This window comes from Antechinus flavipes, chromosome 1, assembly GCF_016432865.1.
Source record: "Antechinus flavipes isolate AdamAnt ecotype Samford, QLD, Australia chromosome 1, AdamAnt_v2, whole genome shotgun sequence".
Lineage (NCBI taxonomy): Eukaryota > Metazoa > Chordata > Mammalia > Dasyuromorphia > Dasyuridae > Antechinus > Antechinus flavipes.
In genome coordinates this window covers 262,277,728-262,300,341 of record NC_067398.1, presented here as the reverse complement: position 1 = coordinate 262,300,341, position 22,614 = coordinate 262,277,728, and the positions used below count along the sequence as shown (strand labels likewise).

Genomic DNA, 22,614 nt, shown 5'->3' with positions numbered 1-22,614 from the left:
GCAATTTTATCTAAGGTGAGGAAGCCTGTTCTACTCAAGCTTGGATACACAAATCTTTTTGTCTAGAGCCCAAGTCTGGGGTTTCTCTGAATAAGGGTGACATTATGTCACTTTCAGCCCCTTATTTTAATACAGCCCACTTCCCAGAGTTATCCAATCAGAGTTGATTGCCCCCCCCCTTAAGAACACCTACTTTTTGAAGGATATATAAATTGTGAGCCCACCACCATGATTCTTGATCTAAGAGAGATGGTCAAATGACCATCCTTTTATGAATAATATGCTGACTTATTAATAAAATGATCAAATTTCCCAGAAACTATGTCTCTCAAATATTTAAAATTACCACAATATTTACTTTTATAGTTTTCATGCCCTTAGTATTTTCATCTCATGATCAATTAGATAACTTTCTTTTTTTTTTATTAAGAAAAGAATTATTTTTAAAGGGCACACTTAGCTGGGTGTATGGTGGCAACTCAGTGCTTCTGGAGAGGCTAAAGCTTGTGGCTTGCTTGTGCTTAGTAATTCTGAACTGCAGAAAGACTAAAGGCCACTTAGTTATCCACATTAAATCCAGCACAAATAAAGTGAGCCCAAATGGAAATGGAAGACTATGAAACTACCTAAACTGGGGCACATTTACCTGTATCATCATTGGGATTAGGCCCAAGGAGCTACTACACTTACTAAGAATGGCTCCTGGGGATTATTATTTCTCTTAGTTAAACTAAATGTGTGACTCAGAACCCTCAGCCTGTTTGTGCTAGCATAAGTCAGAGTGGTTTTACAAACCCTCAGTAATTTATATCTCCTTCCTTCTAGATTGCCCCCTCTTTTAAATCTCCCTACAGACATTCAACTAGGTAGATTTTTTTTTTTTTATCAGCTGCTGAGATGTAGCAAAATCACCTGATTCAAACTTACTTTTTATCTCCCCCACATGTCCTTTGATGGAAAGTCTAATTAACAATACAGTCAACAAAAGGATGCCTGTTATTTATAAATTAAATAATCACTTTATAAATAAATTATATGTGGCTCTTTTATATATTTTCTATTTAAACTAAAATTGTGGGTACTTTATTTCTTTTTAAAATATAAACTTAATCATTAGCAAATATATATATATATATTTTTTATGGAACCCTTAGCATCTAACAAAATAGAACCAATCATCTTAACAAACAACAAAGACTATGCTTACTCTTTGTCCCCTTATAGAATATAAACTTATTGCCAGTAGGAACCATTTTATTCTTTATGTTTGTATTGTCAGAATTTTAGCACAGTGTCTAGTACATAGTAATTGTTTAATAAATAAATTGATTGATTCCAAGTTCACATGAAGTTCTGTCTTTTGCTTTGCTTTCTTTTATCTAGAATAGTAATATTATACTTCCCTTAGTGGAAAGAAAATTAAATGTCACTTTCTATTCAATCAATCAACAAACATTTATTAAGTGCTTAATACCAGTCAGGCTCTATGTTAAGAAGAGTTAAGAAAAACTGAAAATACTTTCAAGGAACTTACATTGTGATTGGATGAAAAATGAACATGAGTGGGAAAAGACTCTTTTAGAAGGTGACATCAGAGTTAAATCCTGAAGGAAGCCAGGGTTTCCAAAAAGCAGGGAGTAGAGAGCAGCTAAGTGGCTTAGAGTCAGGAGGAACCGAATTCAAATGTTATCTCAGAAACTTAGTGCCTGAGTGAACCTGGGTGCCTTCAAAACAAAAAAAAAAAAAGGGGGGGGTGGAGAAAGAAGAGCATTCTAAGCATTAGAGATAGCCAGTTCAAAAATACAGAATTGGGAGATGAAACATTGAGAAGGAGAAACAAGTAGGCTAGTTTAGATGGTCTATATGGAGGAGAGTAAGAAGATTAGAAAGATAGGGAAGGGCCAGGTTGTGATGCTCTTTAAATATCAAACAGACAAATTTCCATATATATATTCCCACCCTATCCCCAGGCAATTGGGGTTAAATGACTTGCCCAGGGTCACACAGCTAGGAAGTATTAAGTGTGAGGCTAGATTTGAACTCAGTTCCTCCTGACTTCAGGGCTGATGCTCTGTCTACTGTGCTACCTAGCTGCCCCCAACAAATTTATATTTGATCCTAGAAGTAGGAAGGGGCTCCTGGAATTTATTGAGGACAAGGGGAATATGTAAAATGGTCAGCCCCATCTTTTAGGACAATCATTTTTATAGCTGTATTGAGGATGGATGGTAGTGGGGACAGACTTGAAGAAGATCAATTAAGAGGCTGTTGCAGTAGTCCAGGCAAGGAGTGGTAACTGTGTGAATAAAAAGAAGCAGACAGCTTGAGATATTGTCAAAATAGAAATGACAATATTTGGTAATTAATTAGCTAAATAAGAGAGATTGAGAGCTGAAGATGTGGTTATAAACCTGAATGAAAGAATGGTGATGTCTTCAACAAAAGGGAATTTTGGGAGAAAAATTTTGGAAGTTCTTTGTGGGACATGTATGAATTTGACATGCTTATGGGACATAGAGGATAAATAATCAATAGGTGGTGGTAAATAATCAATAGACAGAAATAACTGGGTCTCTCTCTGAAGAGAAACTAGAATTACATACAAATAGATATAGGAGTTTTCAGCGTGCAGATGATAACCCAACCCATAAGAATTAATGGCATTACCAAATGAATAGAGAAAAAAAGAGAGCCCAGGATAGCCTTGGAATGTACCCATAGTTAATGACAGTAAAGAGCCTGTAGAAGATTCTGAGGAGTCAGGAAAAGCCAAGAAGAAATGAGTTTTCAGGGAAAAAAATGATCAGCAGTACTACATGCTTCTTTTTTTTTTTTTTAATTTAATTTTATTTAATAACTTTGTATTGACAGAATCCATGCCAGGATAATTTTTACACAGCATTATCCCTTGCAATCACTTATGTTTCGTTTTTTTTTCCCCTCCCTCCCTTCTCCCCCCCCCCCCAAGATGGCAAGCAGTCCTATATATGTTAAATATGTTGCAGTATATCCTAGATACAATACATATTTGCAGAACCGAACAGTTCTCCCGCTGCACAGGGAGAATTGGATTCAGAAGGTAAAAATAACCCGGGAAGAAAAACAAAAATGCAGATAGTTCACATTCGTTTCTCAGTGTTCTTTCTTTGGGTGTAGCTGCTTTTGTCCATTATTTATCAATTGAAACTCAGTTAGGTCTCTTTGTCAAAGAAATCCACTTCCATCAAAATATGTCCTCATACAATATCGTTGTCGAAGTATATAATGATCTCCTGGTTCTGCTCATTTCACTTAGCATCAGTTCATGTAAGTCTTGCCAGTCCTCTCTGTATTCATCCTGCTGGTCATTTCTTACAGAACAATAATATTCCATAACATTCATATACCACAATTTACCCAGCCATTCTCCAATTGATGGGCATCCATTCATTTTCCAGTTTCTAGCCACTACAAATAGGGCTGCCACAAACATTTTGGCACATACAGGTCCCTTTCCCTTCTTTAGTATTTCTTTGGGATATAAGCCCAATAGAAACACTGCTGGATCAAAGGGTATGCACAATTTGATAATTTTTTGGGCATAATTCCAGATTGCTCTCCAGAATGGTTGGATTCGTTCACAGCTCCACCAACAATGCATTAGTGTCCCAGTTTTCCCGCATCCCCTCCAACATTCCTCATTATTTTTTCCTGTCATCTTAGCCAATCTGACAGGTGTGTAGTGGTATCTCAGAGTTGTCTTAATTTGCATTTCTCTGATCAATAATGATTTGGAACACTCTTTCATATGAGTGGTAATAGTTTCAATTTCATCCTCTGAAAATTGTCTGTTCATATCCTTTGACCATTTATCAATTGGAGAATGGCTTGATTTCTTATAAATTTGAGTCAGTTCTCTATATATTTTGGAAATGAGGCCTTTATCAGAACCTTTAATTGTAAAGATGTTTTCCCAGTTTGTTGCTTCCCTACTAATCTTGTTTGCATTCGTTCTGTTTAGTACTACATGCTTCAAAGAGGAAAAGAAAGATAAGATTAAGAAAAGATCACTTGCTTTGGCAATTAGGGTTTTATTGGAAACTTTGGAGGGAGCAGTTTCAATTGAAGATGAGATTGAAAACCAGATTTTGAAGAGAGAGAGCAGGAAAAGGAATTGGAAGCATCACTAAGTACCATACTTCCAAGGCATTTAACTGAGAATGGGAGGAAGAATGTTATACTCAGTTGCAGGCCTGGTAGGATCTTGTTGCCTCTAAGAATGAGGAAGATTTGCATTTGTTTATAAGTGCAAGGGAGCTGGGTGGTGCATTGGATAGCATGCCAGGCCTGAAGCCTGACTTCAAATCTGGCTGCACATAGAGGAGGAAGAAAGAAGGAGATCTGAAATGAAAGGCAGTTTGTTAATTATAGATGAGGAGTTCCAGAGGGCACAGAAGTCAGGGCAGGCAGATCTAGAGAGGTCATTAGCAGGATAGGTTTGAAGTAGATTGCCATGAGGGAGGAGACAGGTAGAATTGGGAATGAGGTGCTTTTTCCTTGATAATTGGGATTCTAATAATAATGAGATGGGAAGAGTAATAAGGAGATTAAAAATGCACTAAGCATTCAGAAATTAGTCCAGCAAGGATACCAGTGGTTAAAAAGAAGTCCGCTCATGAAAGCAATAAATTTATAAAAGATTTAAAACCTCCCTGGGCCTAGGAGCCCTCAAAGTCTCTGAATAACTCTCAACTGCCTGGTCGGCAAGGCAGGTGATATTGTGTTCAGAGAACCTCACTTTCCGGTACTTGGAATGACATAAATAAGTCTTGGGTCTAACAGAGTCTTACAAAACTTATTTTGACTTCCTCTATTTCTCTCCAGTTAGGTCTATGTTTTGTGAAATTAAATTTAGAAAAGCACCTTTAAACACTGCTAGATCATAATCACATGTATAAAACATTGTTAGTTGATCTACATTTATTTCTAACAGATTCAATTAGTGAAAAGTCAAGAATAGTATTATGAGAAAAGCTAAGTGTCAGATCTTGGTTCAAGTTTCAGTTTTACCACTAACTGACAAGATAAATTTAGGAAAAGTCACTCTCAGAACTTGGTTTTCTCATTAGTACACTGCAGATAATCCAGATCATTTCTAAACTTCCTTTCAGTTTTAATAATCTGTGATTTTATAATTTTTCTGAAAAACATTAAATTCATAGGAAAAATTGTTACTGTAACAGAAAACTAACTGTGTTCTGTCTTTTGTCTAGTTTATTAACAGGTCTGCATGATGCAATGTTCTCCTTGATTTGTCTGGTTCCCTTGTGCATTGCAATAATCCAGATTCTAGCTTGGACTCCCTTCTCTATCAGAAGTAGCCATGACTCAAACTGGGCAGTCACCTTCCAATAAGATCGTATTCTGTCGTAAGATTAAAATGTGGTTTAAGATTTTTGTATTTTTTAATTAAAATGTTTTTCAATCAAAAATCTGCCTTCTCTTCCTCTTCTCTCCTCCCCTTTGAGAAAGAAATGAAAAACAAACTCCCTGTAACTTTTGTATTTTTTATATTAAATTCATACTATGCCAAAAGGGAAAACTCTCCATTATCACCTCTTATCTGTTAAAAAAATAACTTCAAGGATTCTCTTGCCTCTTTTGACTATGGACTAAATATAATTTGTTATTAAATAATGATGTGCCTCTGGTGCCTGTAGATTATCATTTATAGTTCTCAGAATGTCTTATATTCTCAGTACAGCCTAAAACTCTAGGTGATGGAATTGCCACATGAATTGGTTAAATGAATTCTCTGTGGGTTGGTGGGAAGCTCTAGAGTCTATCTGCCTATATACATTATTTTCAGTTTCTCTTACTATACTGTTCTTCGGTGATTTTTAGAAATCAATTGGTCCTTTATGATGGAGGGATACCTCTGTATACATTTGGATTAGCTGCAAAACATTACTGTGCCATAATGAACAGGTTTCTTAGGTTGCGTGGACCTTTGAAAGTTTAGGGATAAATGGTCAAAGGATTTAAACAGACAATTTTCAGATAAAGAAATTAAAGTCATGTATATACATATGAAAAAAATGATCTAAATCACTGTTGGTTAGAGAAATACAAATTAAGACAACCCTGAGGTACTACTATACACATCTCTCAGATTGTCTAAGATGACAGGAAAAGATAATGATGAATGTTGGAGGGAAAACTATGGCACTAATGCTTTGTTGGTGGAGTTGTGAGGTGATTAAACCATTCTGGAGAGCAATTTGGATCTATGCCCAAAGAGCTACTAAATTGTATGTCACTATTGGGTCTGTATCCCAAAGAGATCATAAAAAAGGGAAAAGGACCCCCATGTGCAAAATTGTAGCAGCTCATTTTATAGTGGCAAGGAATTAGAAATTAAGTGGATGCCCATCAGTTGGGGAATGGCTGAATAAGTTATGGTATATGAATATTATGGAATATTATTGTTCTCTAAGAAATGATGAGCAGGCTGATTGCAGAAAAACCTAGATTTACATGAACTGATGGTGACTGAAGTGAGCAGAAACAAGAGAACACTGTACACAGTAATAGCAAGATTATCTGATGATCAATGCTGATGGACCTGGCTCTTCTCAACAGTGCAATTCAAAGCAATTCCAATAGGTTTGGGATGGAAAATGCCATCCACATTCAGAGAGAGAACTATGGAAAATGAATGTGGATTGAGGTATAGTATTTTCACCTCTTTTTTTTTGCTTGTTTGCTTTTTCTTTCTCATGTTTTCTTTTGTTTTGGCTTTTTTTGGTCAGTTTTTTCTTGTACAATATAACAAATATAGAAATATGTTTAAAAGGAGTGGGCATGTTTTACCTATATCAGATTACTTGCTCTCTTGGGAAGGGAGAATATAAGGAAAGGAGAGAGAAAAATTTGGAAGTCTTACAACAATGAATGTTGGAAACTATGTATATTTGGAAAAATAAAATACTATTGAGGAGGAAAAAAGAAAGTGTAGGAAGCAGAATGATAGTTTATAATGTGCTTCTCAGATTTTAGTATGGTCCATCAGTGTCTAAGAGTTGAGGTGAAAGATGGTGTGCAAAAACAAGGGTACTTCTGTTCTCTTTAGTTTGTTGAATTTGCCTTTAAATTGGGACCTGAAATCAAATAATTTGCTTCTATGAGCCCTTGAGGCCAATAAGCATGACATAAAATGGAGATAGTTAAATTCACTTTCTTCCAAATGGACCCCTGACCTCCATTTACTTAATTGAAATTATCTGGTTTTTAAAAATTTAACTCATCTTATTTGGTATGTAGTTTTTAGATAAGCCATCTGGGGTATTTCTATTATGGCTGAAGTTATGGACCTGCTATTGATAGTCCCTTTTCCCCTTATGTTTTTGCTTTAGACTTTGAATGAGGATTTTTATTTAAGCAGTCTCACTAGTCGCTTTTGTCTATGTTTTTATGTGAATGTAAATGAAATTTGCTTTATGTTTTTTACAAAAAAATTTTTTTATGTGCAATTAACTCAGTTAAGGTTATTTTGAGGAGAAGCACATTATAAACTATTAATAATTACATGAATGTGAATTATTATTATTAGTTGAAAAATATTGAACCCAGAAGGATAAATTTAATGAATCTGGGGTACTGTAGAATCAATCAAATAAGGGTTACATTAATCTTATAACTATCATTTCTTAAGAAGTCTTTCCAGAGAAAGTGCCTTACACTTAGATAATTGTACAAAATACTGATGTTTTATCTGTTTACATTGGATGGCAGACAGCTTTGTTTTATTTCTGGCACACTCAGGAAATATGAAACATTTCCAGCTCTCTGAATATTTTATGTGTTATAATATTGTACATAGAGATTAGAAAATTAGAAAAATCCTTTTGGTGGGAAATTTCTCAAATTCTTATATTGTGTTTTTAAAATGGGATATATGTAATAGGGAATTATGTATCTTCTGTCTTTCCAGTACTATCTTTAAAAAGAAGTAAATTCATGAAAATTAACATTATTTGAAAAGATTGTTGTGAATTAAGAAAGCACGACTTAATTCTAATATTTGACATGTAAAATGGCACTTTTTAAAGATTAATTCTTTTTTGTGATATTTAGTGATAATAAACCTAACATATTTCAGTATTTTTTTCATGTGGCTTCTTTGGTGTTCTTTTGTCTTCTTTTCTTGATGTCTTTTATTATTTTATTAAATGAAATATTGTAGCAGGACACACTTTTCCCCCTATCCTCACTTATCTTTGAACATTTGATATTTACTAATCAATGTAATATTTTATCATGCTATAGTATTATATTACTAGTTTATTATAATATACTATTATATTACAATACTAATTTATTAACATATCATTTTGCATAATAAGCTGTTATAAGCAAAGATCCTGATATATATGAACTTCTTATACAAAATTTCCATTAGAAGGTCCTCACTCTTGAACAAGGGGTAATCTGATCTATGACTATTAATCTCATTGCTTATGTGCCATTTTGGTAAGTCTTGCCTCATTAAAAAGAATAGGCATTTGTAAAAACTGTGCCCATCAAAAACATTGCCATCTCTATAATAGCATGGAAATGATTAGTTCCTTGTTCTTCTGTTGGCAAATTCTCATTTTAATACATGCTAATACTCGAATTTGAGAGAAGAAAGGTATAAATATTTTTATCCACATTTTTCATTCTAGAGCTTTTTCCTTTGAAAATATTTCATTTTTGACAATCCCTTCAGGATTCTCATAAATGTCTGGTCTGGAACTACTTTGTTTCTCTAATGTGGATGGCTAGGCCAATTTCTTTTATTTGGCCATGGATCACATAGAAGCCCATTGGTTTTCAAGAACTTGTCTTATAAGGGACAATTGTAAGGACTATAGAACAGGTAAGGCATGGAGAAAGAACAGGGGAGTAGTTGAAGCAATAATATTCAGGGAGTAAGAAGCCCATTTTGAAGCACATAGGGAGTTTAAAGTAGAAAGACAATTTAGGCCTTGCAGATAAATTTGGCCAGTTATTCATGCTCATAATAATAAACTTTTTTCTTATCCAAAGCATTTACAGAATTCTGGTTTTGTGAGATATTCACTTGAATCATAGAAAAATATCATACTTTTCATGTGTAAAATAAGTAACATTAAAAATATATAGGAAATTTGTCATTCATAAATAAGTTGCTGTGAATAGATCAAAGTTGGACATTGCGGCCATCCTTCTGGTGATGTTCATTAGTGTCATGGAAGATGTCCATCATAAATAGAAGAGGAACTTATTTATTGAAGGCATTGTGCTAATTACAACATATCCAATACTCAAGGACTTCTTCAGTGAGATCTGTGGTTTATGATTAAGAATTCGACTTAGAAAGATAAGATAGAACAAGACCAGGCATTTCCTAGATTGTGAATGTAGTTGATCAGAAAGCCTTTTGAATTAGTCTGTCATTATATGTCTTGGAAGAACCTTGCTGATAGACAGTGAACTGGACCCAGAATTGAAGAAGCCGTAGGACTGACTTTATATTTGGGAAATAAGGGGACAGTGAATAATTCCAAGTTGGTTGCTGCTTCAAAAGTTCTTTTTTTTTTTTTTTTAAAACACCAATAACTTCATGGTGATACTATATGATTATGAATCAGGGAACTTTATTATTGCAAACAAACAAAATTATAGGTCAAAAGAAAAGACACATGGTAGAAAAAGTAAACTGCTATAATATATTTCCAGCAGTGATTTTTATGTGAGAAGTAACATATAAGTCTTAATCAAGGACATAAAAGGAAATGAACTAGTCTGGTATCTTAGATCTGAACTACTGAGCAAATGAGTGCAAACTCACCTTACTCACTATATCTAATTGCCTCCAACTCTACTTCTCATCCTATCCAGACATATAGTAGATATCGTGTCATCCTTCTTGCCATTGCATATTTTTCCCATGATATTTCTAGAATAAATCAACATTACCACAAGCAGCAGAAAAATTAACTGCCCTATTACTGTACTTCCCACAATTTGATCTTAACTGAGGCTTCATGTTTCCCTTTTAGTCTTCCCCGATTCATTCCCACATTATTCCAAACTTTTTCATCTTCCCATACCACCCTTCTCCTGATTTTCTTTAGCAGAAGATTCTGCTTCCTATTTGAGAAAGTAGAGGCTGCTATTACTTTTTTTTTTTCCATTTTCCATATCAAAGATCTTATTAACTCAACATTTAATTGTTGTTTAAGTCATTTTTTTCGGTCACATCCAATTTTGGGGGTTTTCTTGGCAAATATATTGGAATGGTTTGCCATTTTCTTCTTTAGCTCATTTTACAGATAAGGAAACTGGAGAAAACAGAATTAAGGGATTTGACCAGAGTCATACAGGGTCTGAGGCTGTATTTGAACTTTTATTCTTCCTCAGCATTTGACCTATCTGCTCTGTCACCTAGCTGTCCCTTGAATTAAATACCAACTACCTAGTCTAGCATTTAGAACCCCTCTTCCCCATTCAACTTAATAAGTACTTCATAAGTACCTGCAATGTAGGAGGCTTGCTGCTAAACATGGAGGACATAGAGATTTAAAAAACAAAACAAAAAACAAAACTCTCTCTGACCTCAAGGAGCTTACATTCTTCACAACTTAATTCTAACCTATTTTTACACCATTTTTTCCACATTACTTTTTCATTAATTCTACAATCCAACCTAATTGGACTATTGTCTTTTCCCTAAACTAAACATTTAATTTAATTTCATGACTTTACATTGGCTGTTCCCATTTTTGAAATACATTCATTCCCTCTTCACTTCTATTCTTAAAATCCCTAGTTTTCATCAGATCTCAGTTCATGATCCCCACAGCAGTTAATGAAATTTCCCTTCTCAAATTATCTTTTCTTTACATTATCTGTACCAATGGTATTTTTGAGGCAGCTCTGCTTAATATTATAAAGCAGCTATTCTAAAAATGTGATCTGAAAATCCTCAGGAGTCCCCAAGACCCTTTCAGAAGGTTACTGAAGTTAAAACTATTCTCATAATAATTATAAAATGTTATTTGCCTTTTAAAAAATACTCTTCCGAATACATAGTTGTGAAAAGCTGGTTTTTCTTCATATATTCCAACAGATTGAATGCAGAAGCAGCTATAAGAATCCAACTGTTTTCTATTAAACCAGACATAAAAGATTTGCAAAAAATATGTAAAACAATTCTGATGGGGTTTTAGTGGCAGTCAGAGAGTTGTGGAATTCCCCTTTTGAACAGAGGCACAAGTCCTTTGTGAAAGAATTCACGAACCTGAAGAGTTTTAGGTGGCAAAAATGAAAGTTTATTGTTGGATGACAAGTCAGCTTTGCTAGGAGACTGACTTCCTAGTGGCAAAGTCCTATTAGGGAAATAATAAAAGATTTTTCCACTGAGAAGAGGGTCTCGCCACAGCAGGCAGAAGTCCTGTCACGCTTTGGACATTCTGTAAAAAAATGAGAGAGCAGAAACCTATTTTATGAATAGATCTTGGAGGGGTGGGGAAGGGGGGGGGGGCAATTTGAATTGATCAGACCAGGATCTCCCAATTGAAATTACTTTGAAAGCTTTTTCAGCTTGAATTTGAATGGAGATCCAGCTATCAATGGAGGTGATTTGTCTTAGAAATGGCCCAGCCTGAGAAGTTCTCTCATAGACTCCACCGAGCCTGGGAGGATCAGGAATCAAAAAAGGTACAGAATTTCAGAGTGTTAATTTTACAGATCAAAAGGGAGCACAGTTTCACACCCCCATCAATTCCACTCATCTCACTAATTTTTTTGGAAAATATTTTTCATAAAAAAGATATTTATGTTATTTTAGTTACTTATATATGATTTGTGTTTTCTTTTTTTTAAATAACTTTTTATTGATAGAACTCATGCCAGGGTAATTTTTTACAACATTATCCCTTACATTCACTTCTGTTCCGATTTTTCCCCTCCTTTCCTTCACCCCCTCCCCCAGAAGGCAAGCAGTCCTTTACATGTTGAATAGGTTACAGTATATCCTGGATACAATATATGTGTGCAGAACCGAACAGTTTTCTTGTTGCACAGGGAGAATTGAATTCAGAAGGTATAAATAATCCAGGAAGAAAAACAAAAATGCAAGCAGTTTATATTCATCTCCCAGTGTTCTTTCTCTGGGTGTAGTTGCTTCTGCCCATCTTTGATCAATTGAAACTGAATTAGCTCTCTTTATCGAAGAGATCCACTTCCATCAGAATACATCCTCAAACAGTATCATTGTTGAGGTATATAATGATCTCCTGGTTCTGCTCATTTCACTTAGCATCAGTTCATGTAAGTCTCGCCAGTCCTTCTGTATTCATCCTGCTGGTCATTTTCCTTACAGAACAATAATATTACATAACATTCATATACCACAATTTACTCAGCCATTCTCCAATTGATGGGCATCCATTCATTTTCCAGCTTCTAGCCACTACGAACAGGGCTGCCACAAACATTTTGGCACATACAGGTCCCTTTCCCTTCTTTAGTATCTCTTTGGGGTATAAGCCCAGTAGAAACACTGCTAGATCAAAGATAGGCACAGTTTGATAACTTTTTGAGCATAGTTCCAAAAAGTTATCAAACTGTGCATACCCTTTGATTGCTCTCCAGAATGGCTGGATGTGTTCACATTTCTACCAACAATGTAATATGATTTGTATTTTCAATGAGTTAAATTATTTTTAGAAATCTGTTGGTTTGTACATAATACAGTAAATCATAATAGTTATGACTCACATAAACAAAAACTTTTGGGGGTCCTCAATAATTTTTAATAGTGTAAATAAAGGGGTACTAAGACCAAGAAGTCTAAGAACTGCTGATATAAAGAACTGCTGAATCAAAGAACTTAAATTCAAATCTTGATTCTATCACACCTATGAAACCTTGGGAAATTTCCCTGGTTCTTAGTTTCCTTATTTATAAAATGAGAGTGTTAGGAAGATCTAGCTCTAAATCTAAGGTCTTATGATTCCAGAAACATGCAAGTTTCTTAACTGTTTAGTTTTAGTTTTTGTATTTCCAGTGCCTAGCACAGTATCATGCACATCAAGACACTTAATAAATGTTTGTTGACTTGAAATATGATGTGATTGAGAAAGAAAATATCCCTATTGTATATATTGCTACTTAGCATAAAAAAATGGAGAAATTCCACCACATCTAACAGTGGGTAGAATGTTCTAAAAGGACCCCATTGTATTCCAAAACCCTACAGGGATAGCTTAAATTTTTCTAGTTTATTCTATTCAATAATTATGATGAGGTTGGTAGATGTGGTGAAAATGCCCTTCATATACTTCTCCTTCTGAAACTGAAAAGCTTCATGTAACTAACCTGAAGCATTTTGTCAGCTGTTTATACATTACAAACAGATGTCTGTTTGAAAAGCAGCAAATCTGGCCTTAATGTCATTTACCGTTTTGGCTGTAAAAGTTTTTTGTTTTTTGTTTTTTTTCCTGGAGGGAGAACAGCTTGTTCTGAATTGATAAACAACAAATTGAATACAATTGAGGTTGCTGATCAGAAAAAAAAAAAATGGAGAAAGTATCTGAGTCTTATTAGCTTAGGATAGATTATCCACTTGACAAAAATCCCACCAGCTTCTATTGCTTCTTGACATCACATTTAAAGCACTGCTGAGAAATCCTTTGAGCACTAAAATGAATGATCTTAAAATTAGATTTGGTAACTTTTAAAATATGAATTTCTGATCTCATCAACTTTCACAACCCAAATCAAATAAATACAAAAATGGGGAAGAATTAAATAGTGGGATACTTTTCTAAGGAAAAAGAACTACACCCCAAACCAGAGTGGCTAAAGAAAGCACTGACTCTGGAGTCAGGAGGAAATTCCAGTCTCAGACATTTAATACTTGCTGGCTGTGCAGTCCTGGGCAAGTCACTTAACCCCAATTGCCTCTCAAACACACACACACACACACACACACACACACACACACACCCCACAAAACAAAAACCTAACTTTAAAATGTTGTCATTTGAGTTATCCACATTGGCCAAGCACCTTTGGGAAATATGTGAGAGATAAAGAGGGGCTGGCACTGGGAAGAGAATGTCTTCTCAGTGGGCAGGGTCCTTGTAGGCAGCTATGCCAAGGGAGGTCCCTTGGCCTGACATGATTCCTGCTTTTGGCTCTCTGCAAGGTATTGAGCCCAGTTGCCTCTTTTTTATAATTGAAACTTTGGCTAGAAGCTGGGGGAGGTTTGAGTTGAAATCAGAATAAAGAATCTTCTAATTGAATGAGTAGGCCTAGACTAATCTTCAACTCAATAGAGGGTGTAATCAGTAGTGAGTGTTATCAATGGGGGGGTGTGCTGTCTCCTCCAGGATAACAGAATGAAACTACTTATCCTGACTCTCTGGGGCGGGTCTTTTGCAAAGGGAAGGGTTCAAGGAGACTCTTTCCTTCAAGGAGTTTCTACCTCATGACACCCCCCAGGTCAGAGAGAGAGAGAGAGAGCATGAGAGAGAGTTTCGGGATTCCCTGAATTCATCAACATCACATACATTTCTCAATATTTCCCTCTTCTCTTCCCTTATAACAAAGAAAAAAAAATCAGGAAAGTTGACTAACATCAAAAAAGATGAAGTTAATTATAATGTTCCACATTTCTAGCCTCCTTTTTCTGTGAAGAAAAAGCATTATTTCAGAGCATTCAATTTTGATTGTTTTGTCATTCTTTCCCTTTACATTGCTGTAGTCATTTTGTATATTTTTTCTGGTTTTACTTACTTTTTATTAATCCATTTCTCTTCTCTGATTTCTCTGAATTGATAGTCATTATATTTATTGTTTCTTACCATAAACAGTAGATGTATGTATGAATAAATTAAAAAGCATTTATTAAATGCTTATTATGTGCCAAGCACTGCATTGAGGTTATACAAGTTTTTAAAGGAAGGATATAGGTTTCAAGGAGCTCATACGCTAATTGGGGAAGATAACATATATTTTAGAGTTCAGCTGCAGGCTGGATGTCCTAAAGTAGAGCTATGATGCAAATGGAAAAGACCAGTGGTTTTAAAGTTCAGATAACAGTGCCCAAAGGTTTTTAGGGGGAAATTTAGAAATTCCCAAGGGAATTTAGAATTGACTGACAAAATAGATAGTAAGGTTTAGTAGTCTTCTGTCTCATTGGAAGTCGTGTAATGGATGACTCATAGCTCAGCCAAATGGTATTATTTCTAGTTGATGGCTGTTGGCAACACAGAACTATCAGGAAAAGGTTAAAAGAAGCAAGAGAAAAGGACATCCTTCTGAGCATTCCTCAAATACAATCAGATACCACAATTTGTTTAGCAATTCCCCAAACAATGATTCTTGGGCCAAACAGAGGAGTTCCTGGAACCAGCAGGAGCCCCAGCCCTAAGGACCATCAAGGGTCAGAGCCATTATATGATGGAATAAAACTAGCCTGCTTCCTCACCTGTACTATAAATTATGTGGGCAGTGTTGGTTGGAGAAAAGAAGTCAACTTTCTAGCAGTCGTGAATGGTTTTCCTTACAAGGGAAGTATCACTTTCAGGGTGGTACGTAAATCTGGAGGAATGTATACGTCCCTGAGGGATCTGGAGCTCTACTGAAGAGTTCCTGAGGAATGTGGGGTTACCAGAAGGGTGAGGAAATGAAAGCCTGCTACAGAGGGTAGGGAGTTGTTTTGGTTTTAGGTAGATTTAATAAGTCTATCTTATATTCAATGTTATGTTAGCCTGAGTGCTTGCATTAGGATGATGACTTTTTACTTTTTCTGTAGTGGCCCAGACACATGCTAAATTTTGAATTTCCCAGAGAAAAGCTTTGGTGAGAGAGCATATGCCAAAAAGATTGTGTAATAAGCCTTCAAGAACAAAGCCAAGATAAAACCATGGCTCTGGTTGTAGGCTAGATAGAAATATAAATATGTATCTATATATCCATATCTATTCATCTCTCTCTCTCTCTCCCCCCATCCTTCCTCTCCACCCCATTCTCCTCCCTCTGTGTCTCTGTGTATCTTTCCCTCCCTCCACCTCCCTCTCTCTCCTTCTATCTCCCCTTCCCTCTTTTTCCCTCCCTCCTCCTTTTTCCCTCCTTTCCCCTCTTTTTTTGTATCTCTGTCTCTGTCTCTGAGCTCTCTCTCCCTCTGCCCTCTCTACCCCTCCCCTTCTCTATTTCTGTTTCTCTTTGACTCTCCTTCCCTCCCTCCTTCTCTCTCCTCTCTCCTCTCTCTCTCTCTTTCTCTCTCTCCCTTTCCGTCTTTTTCCTTCCTCTTTCCCTCTCTCCCTCCCTCCACCCCTCTGTCTCTGTCTCTTTTACTCTCTCCTCTTGTCTCTCTGTATCTCTCTCTTTCACTCCCTCTTTCTTCTGTAACAGAAACTTGTTTAAAGCTAACATTTCTAATACAATATTGAATAACAGTAGTGATAATGGACATTCCTGTTTCTTGCCTTATCTTTTTGGGAATGCTTATCTCCATTACACATAATGTTTGCTGATGCTACTTATCATTTTAAGGAAAATTAAATTTATTCCTGTCTTTCTACTGTTTTTATTAGAAATGGGTGTTGTATTTTGTCAAATGCTTTTTTTTTGTATCTATTGAGATAATAAGTAATATGATTTGTTAGTTTTGTTATTAATATAATATAGTATGCCACCAGATTTCTTGATATTGAACCAGCCCTGCATTCCTCATATAAATCCCACTTGGTCATAGTGTATAATCTTTTTGCTAATGTTTTATTTAAAGTTTTTGCATCAATATTCATTAGGGAAATTAGCCTATAATTTTCTTTCTCTGTTTTGGTTCTTCCTGATTTAGTTATCAGCACTATATCTATGCTATAAAAGGAATTTGGTAGTACTCCTTTTCCACCAATTTTCCCAAATAGTTTCCCAAATAGTATTGGAATTAATTGTTCTTTAAATGTTTGGTAGAATTCACCTGTAAATTCATCGTACCCTGGAGATTTTTTCTTAGGAATTCATTGATGGCTTATTCAAAAATTTTTTTTCTAAAATGGGATTATTTAAATATTTTATTTCCTCTTTAGTTAATCTTGGCAATGCATATTTTTGTGAATATTCATCTATTTCAATTAGATTTTCAGATTAATTGGCATACAATCAGAAAAAGTAACTCCTAATTATTGCTTTAATTTCTTCTTCATTGGTTGTAAATTCAGCCCTTTCATTTATGATATTTGTTATTTGGTTTTCTTCTTTCCTTTTTCTAATTAAATTAAACAAATGTTTATTTATTTTTTCATAAAATCAACTCTTAGTTTATTTCAGAATTTCTACTTTGGTATTTAATTGGAGGGGGGTTAAATTTGTTCTTTTTCTAGCTTTTTTAGTCATATGCCCAATTCATTGATCTCCTCTTTATTTTATTCATGTGTGCATCTGAAGATAAATTTTTCCCTAAGAACTGCTTTGGCTGTACCTCATAAGTTATGGTATGGACAAGTTTACATTTTCAATAAAAACTATAGACTTAAATGCATGATAGATTCAAAAGGAGATTTTAGTAGCTGAGCAACAAATTATAAAAACAAAATAATGTAAAGTTATATGAGGAAAGGGGGTTAAAAGCATTTCTTCATAAGACCAATAAACACAGGAGAAGACAATTAAAAGGCCAGTGCCTGGGAGAGGAATTTAAATCTAGTATATTTTAAATGAAATTACCTTCCATTTTTTCTTTCCATTTACTGTGGACAACTGCTCACTTGAATTGAAGCAGATTAATATATACATATCATTTAAAAATCTTTTAAAAGCATTTAAAAATCTGATCTAGTCAAAAGCCTTTTGATTTATCTGAAAGGAAAATCTTAGTTTTATCTTATCAATCTTTATCAAATCCAAAACTATGGCCTTGCTCTTTTTTCCAAATCTGTCCAAGAAAGGATGCCTTGATGAAGTTTCAAACCCTGGAATAATGATCCACTTTAACAAGATAAGGATGATGATTAAAATAAGAGAAGGAGGAAGAGGTTTCTTTGATTACTTCATTTAATGGTACTATCTTTTGAGTTTACCTTTAACCTGATGGAAATGAAAATACTAAAAGAGAATGATCAAAGGAAGAGTGAATAGTTTTAGAAAAATGATTTTTACAAGGCTATACTGAAAGTTAAGTGACCATTATTCTGTTTGATGAGGCAAAATGTTCATGTAACTTTACTGTGATTGCTATAATTATATTTTAACTTATGGGAGGATTTTGTCTATTTTGAGGATATCATAAATTGTAACTAGAAAATGGCTTAAGAGAGATTTTCAGAGTTATGGGTTGTCTCTGTCAACCTTGTTTCTCTCTCATTCTAAGCAAAAATGGTTATAACAATCATATAAATTAATAAAAATTGTTTCTGGCAGGCTTATATCTATCCACAAAGTACAGAATTTTCCTTTACAATTCCAAGCTGCTTTCTACAATTGTTCCAATTTACAGATACATCAATAATGCCTATTTTACTACAATTCATCCTCCATTGATAATTCCTATATTTTGTTATCTTTGCCAGTTTTCTCAGTGTGAGAATTGTTTTAAATTGCATTGTTTTTCCTTAGAGCACTTTTTGTATAATTGTCAATAGTTTATAATTCTTTTAAGAACCATTTGCTCTTCTTTGATACCTTATCTAATGGGGAAGGCAATATTTTTTTACAAGCTTAATTTTTTTAAGTTCAAAACTTAAATAGAAAAATAGAATTAAAATTTAAATTCAAAATAAAAAAAAAACAAAATAGAAAAAGAAAAAAATTGTCATGTGCCCAACAGAACATAAGGGAGGATTCAAAATATATTATAAGTTTCCATTTCAAGAAAGCATATATAATAATAGAAGACACTTTATTTATAACTGTCTATTTTGCTTCTTTGTAGCCTGCTGTATACTTTTTAGTTTTTTCTTTTTTTCCCTTTTGCTCCAAGCATCCCCCAAACAACCATGGATATATAAATATTTTTGTGTATATACTTATATATGTGTATATTTATATGCACATACACACATATATACATATGCATATACATATGCCTACACATACATCTAAAACAATATTAATATGGCTGATATATAATGCAGATTTCTTTCGATAGAATCTTTTTTTAAATTTTGTCTGAGATCAATGATTAATAAATTCTACTCCTGATCATTGTTATTGTGTTTGTATCTATCTTTTATTTTCTATCCCTGCTAACTCTTCTACTTTACTTTTACTCATGACTTCCCTGGCCACACAGGTACATCATCCCTCCCCCATCCTACTCTTATTTTCTCCTCCCCAACTCTTTCCCTCCCTCTTTATCCCATTTCCATTAATTTATACACTTTATCCCACTTCTATTAATCTATACATTCTTTTATACCCAGACTTATCCTATTCCTTCCCCTATTTCTCTGTAGATTTTGGAGACTATTATACTCTTCTGGATGTTTATGTATTGGTCCCTCTTTAACTCACAATATGAGTAGGATTTCAGAACTACCAGCCCTCCCACCCCCAATCTAATTCCTCTTTGTCAGTTCTTGCTCTAACACTTCATTCATATACATAATTACTGTTTTTAACCTTTCCTCAGGTTTTGCCTTTTTTTTTTAAGAGTCATTTTATCCCAATCTTTCTTTTGGACTACCCAATTATTAATGACCAAATTAGACATATGGTTTACATTTCCACATATAAAACATAAACAGTTTGTTCTTATTGAGTCCCTTGAAATTAGTCTTCCATAATGGCTCTTACATGTTAACTTTCCATTGAGTTCATGTTTGAGACAAAATCTTGAAAATCTGACAATTCATTGAATGTTCATTTTTTCCATTCATTTTTATACTTTAGTTGGCTGCATATAATGTTTTCAGCTGCAACCTTAGGTCTTTTGATTTGTCTCTATATAATATTCCAGGAACTGCAGTCTTTTAATGTAGCTGCTAATAAGTCCTGTGCAATTCTAATTGCAGTTGCAGCACATTTGAATTACTTTTTGTTGTTGTTATTGCTTGTAAAAGTTTGTCTTTGATCTGACAGTTTTGAAATTTAGCAGTCATATTCCTGTATGTTTTCCTTGTAGAATGTCTTTGAAATGTTGATCGGTGGATTTTTTTTCTATTTCTATTTTTCTCCCTTCTTCTTGTTCTTATTCAGGAAAATTTTCTTTAATTATTTCTTGTGTTATTGTATGAAGGTTTTTTTTTTTTTTATAACTTAGACTAATTAGTGTTATGTCTTTTCTTCTTTTTCTTGGTTTTCAGGATCGTTTTTTCTTATGAAATATCTCATGTTCTCTTCCATTTTTAAAATTTTTTATATTTTGTTTTATTATTTTTTGGTCTCATAACTTCACTGGCTTCCACTTGTCAAATTCTAATTTTCAAAGATTTATTTTCTTCTTTTAGAGTTTGGATCTCCTTTCTAGTTGGTTGGCTTTCTTTTCATAATTTTGTTTTTCTTGTTTTTTTATTTTAGTTTTTTCTCATTCTCTCTCACTTGATTTTGAAAGTCTTATCTAGCAGCAGTAGGCAATAACATTTTATCACAAGTGAAAAAGCCTAGCTGTACCTTTAGAGAAACAGGGCAGAAATCACTAAGAAATACTGTTTGTAGATCACCTATAAACAGGAATTTGCTTGTTGATTACATTTGAGCATCTTTTCTAATGACAAACACGTGGATATGCAACTGGAGGAAATGACTGTGTTACTTTTGACATTGTCACAATAAGCAAAACCAGAAGGAAGTTGCAGCAAAAATGGTACATAGTTTCCCCTTGGAGAAGAAAATAAAGTAGGAAGAATTCCTTTTATCATTTGTCCAAAAGCAATAAGAATTTTAATTTCATAGAACACTTGGATCATCTTTTATTGTAGTGCTCATAAATCTCTTTAAATTTTTTCACAGATAACTACTTTTGAACTTTGAGCTTGTAGATGATGTCTTTCTCTCACAATTAGCAGGCTTTTTTCTTCTCTCCCTCTCTCCCAGTCACAATTTAAAAGAAAAAATGAAAAACAAAATCCCTGTGACAAATATGCATAGTTAAGCAAAACAAATTCCTGTCAGGCCTGGCCTACAAAAACAGTAAATCACATCTTGCCATCATACATTTGATTGAAAAATGTAAAAATTCAGTGGTACTTGAGCATTTTTGTGCTTGGAAACTCTTCCAAATGGAGGAGAAAAAAAATGCATCAGCACTTGACACCTGTTCAGCACTCAGAGCTTCTGAGTCACTAGCTTCTCCCTAGTGACAGCAGCTATGCTCAGGGCTGTTAGGTTGGAGTCCATGATGCTGAGGTTAAGTTGGCTAAGGGTGTCATATTGGTAGGCAGGTGGAAGGGCAGTTTATACCAGATAATGTGATTGAAGTATATAGTCTCCTGAGTCCCAAAACAGTAGTACAGGAAGGAGAACAGAGTGCCAGTGTGCTAAACAGGAGGAAAGGCAGCAGCAGCAGCAACAGGAGCCATGTCTATATAGAGGTGCTGGGAGTAAAGGGGGAGTAATAGTGAGAAAGGGCCAAGAGAGCTTGGGCAGCATGAGTTGGGGGTATATAAAGGTCCTTGTTCCTTTTAGAAAGTGAGTTGGGCCAAAAAGGGAGGAGTCCAGCTGGGCTGGCTCATTTCTCTGCATCTGGAAGCACCACATTCCCTTTGAGGAATTGGATGAGGAGGGATGGTTAGGCTGTCGATTAAAGATGTACTCCTTATGGGGAAAATTCATTTGTACATGCTTTCACTACTCATAATGCCTTCTGGAACCAATTAACAACAGTGCTGAGGTACCACTGTATAGTATTCCATTGGACTTCCTTTTTATTGAATCTAAAAACAAAACATAAAATTTATCATTTGGATGCTGGTAATCTGGGACAATGGAGCACTGCTTTTGAGTTTATCTGCCCACCAGTGATTAGTTGGCAGTTGATGGTGGGGCTAGTGGAATTAGCAGGCTCTTTCCTCATAATAATTGTTCCTTTGGGTCATGACTTGGTAAGGGTTATTGTTCCAATTCTGCCAGTCTCATCAAATGAAATAACCTATGGCCGACCAGGTTGGTTTGGTACTCCAGGTTAATTTGGCAATTAACAAAGGAACTTTACCTAGACATAGTATGGAAAAAATATTCAAGGATACAGACTTGATTCAGTTGAGTGGAGCTTTGTTGCCTCTGTTATCAATGGTGGACCTAAGTCAGAAGCATGAGGGAGTAACTGGAGTTCTTCAGGCGCTTGATCCTTTTTGTATTCAGATGGCCTAGAAGTTACATCAGTAATTAAAGCCATAATCCCTGGAGCCAAACATGTCTTGGACAGTTTCAATGACTTTGAAGTAAAAATCAGCCTATCCTGTTGGAATCCTTACTAACTGCTAACTAATTAGAGTTGATCTAATCTTATAAGAAGATTTTGGCCAGAACCTGAAACAAGGTACTAAGTAGAACTAATTAATACAAGGCTTGTGTTCACACCTTTACTCATTGGAGTTACAAGTATGCCAGCTTCACAAAGTAAACTTTCTAACTTCAAGGGAGTCCACACCTCCCTTA

At 34.8% G+C, this 22,614-nt stretch overlaps 1 protein-coding gene and 1 long non-coding RNA gene across 3 annotated transcripts in view; one reads left to right on the top strand and one right to left on the bottom strand.

Annotated features, from left to right (window-relative positions):
- The window catches only part of LOC127564459 (transmembrane protein 180-like), a 62,495-nt gene extending 54,353 nt beyond the window's left edge, over positions 1 to 8,142 (top strand). For both annotated transcript variants that reach the window (XM_052001006.1, XM_052000997.1), the window contains exon 7: positions 5,253 to 8,142. In XM_052001006.1, coding sequence (XP_051856966.1) covers positions 5,253 to 5,394 — 142 coding nt within the window. In that variant the 3' untranslated portion in view covers positions 5,395 to 8,142. The remainder of the gene's footprint in view (positions 1 to 5,252) is intronic.
- Positions 1 to 22,614, bottom strand: part of LOC127564516 (uncharacterized) — a 46,860-nt gene that overhangs the window by 5,867 nt on the left and 18,379 nt on the right. The gene's annotated exons all lie outside the window — the stretch shown is intronic.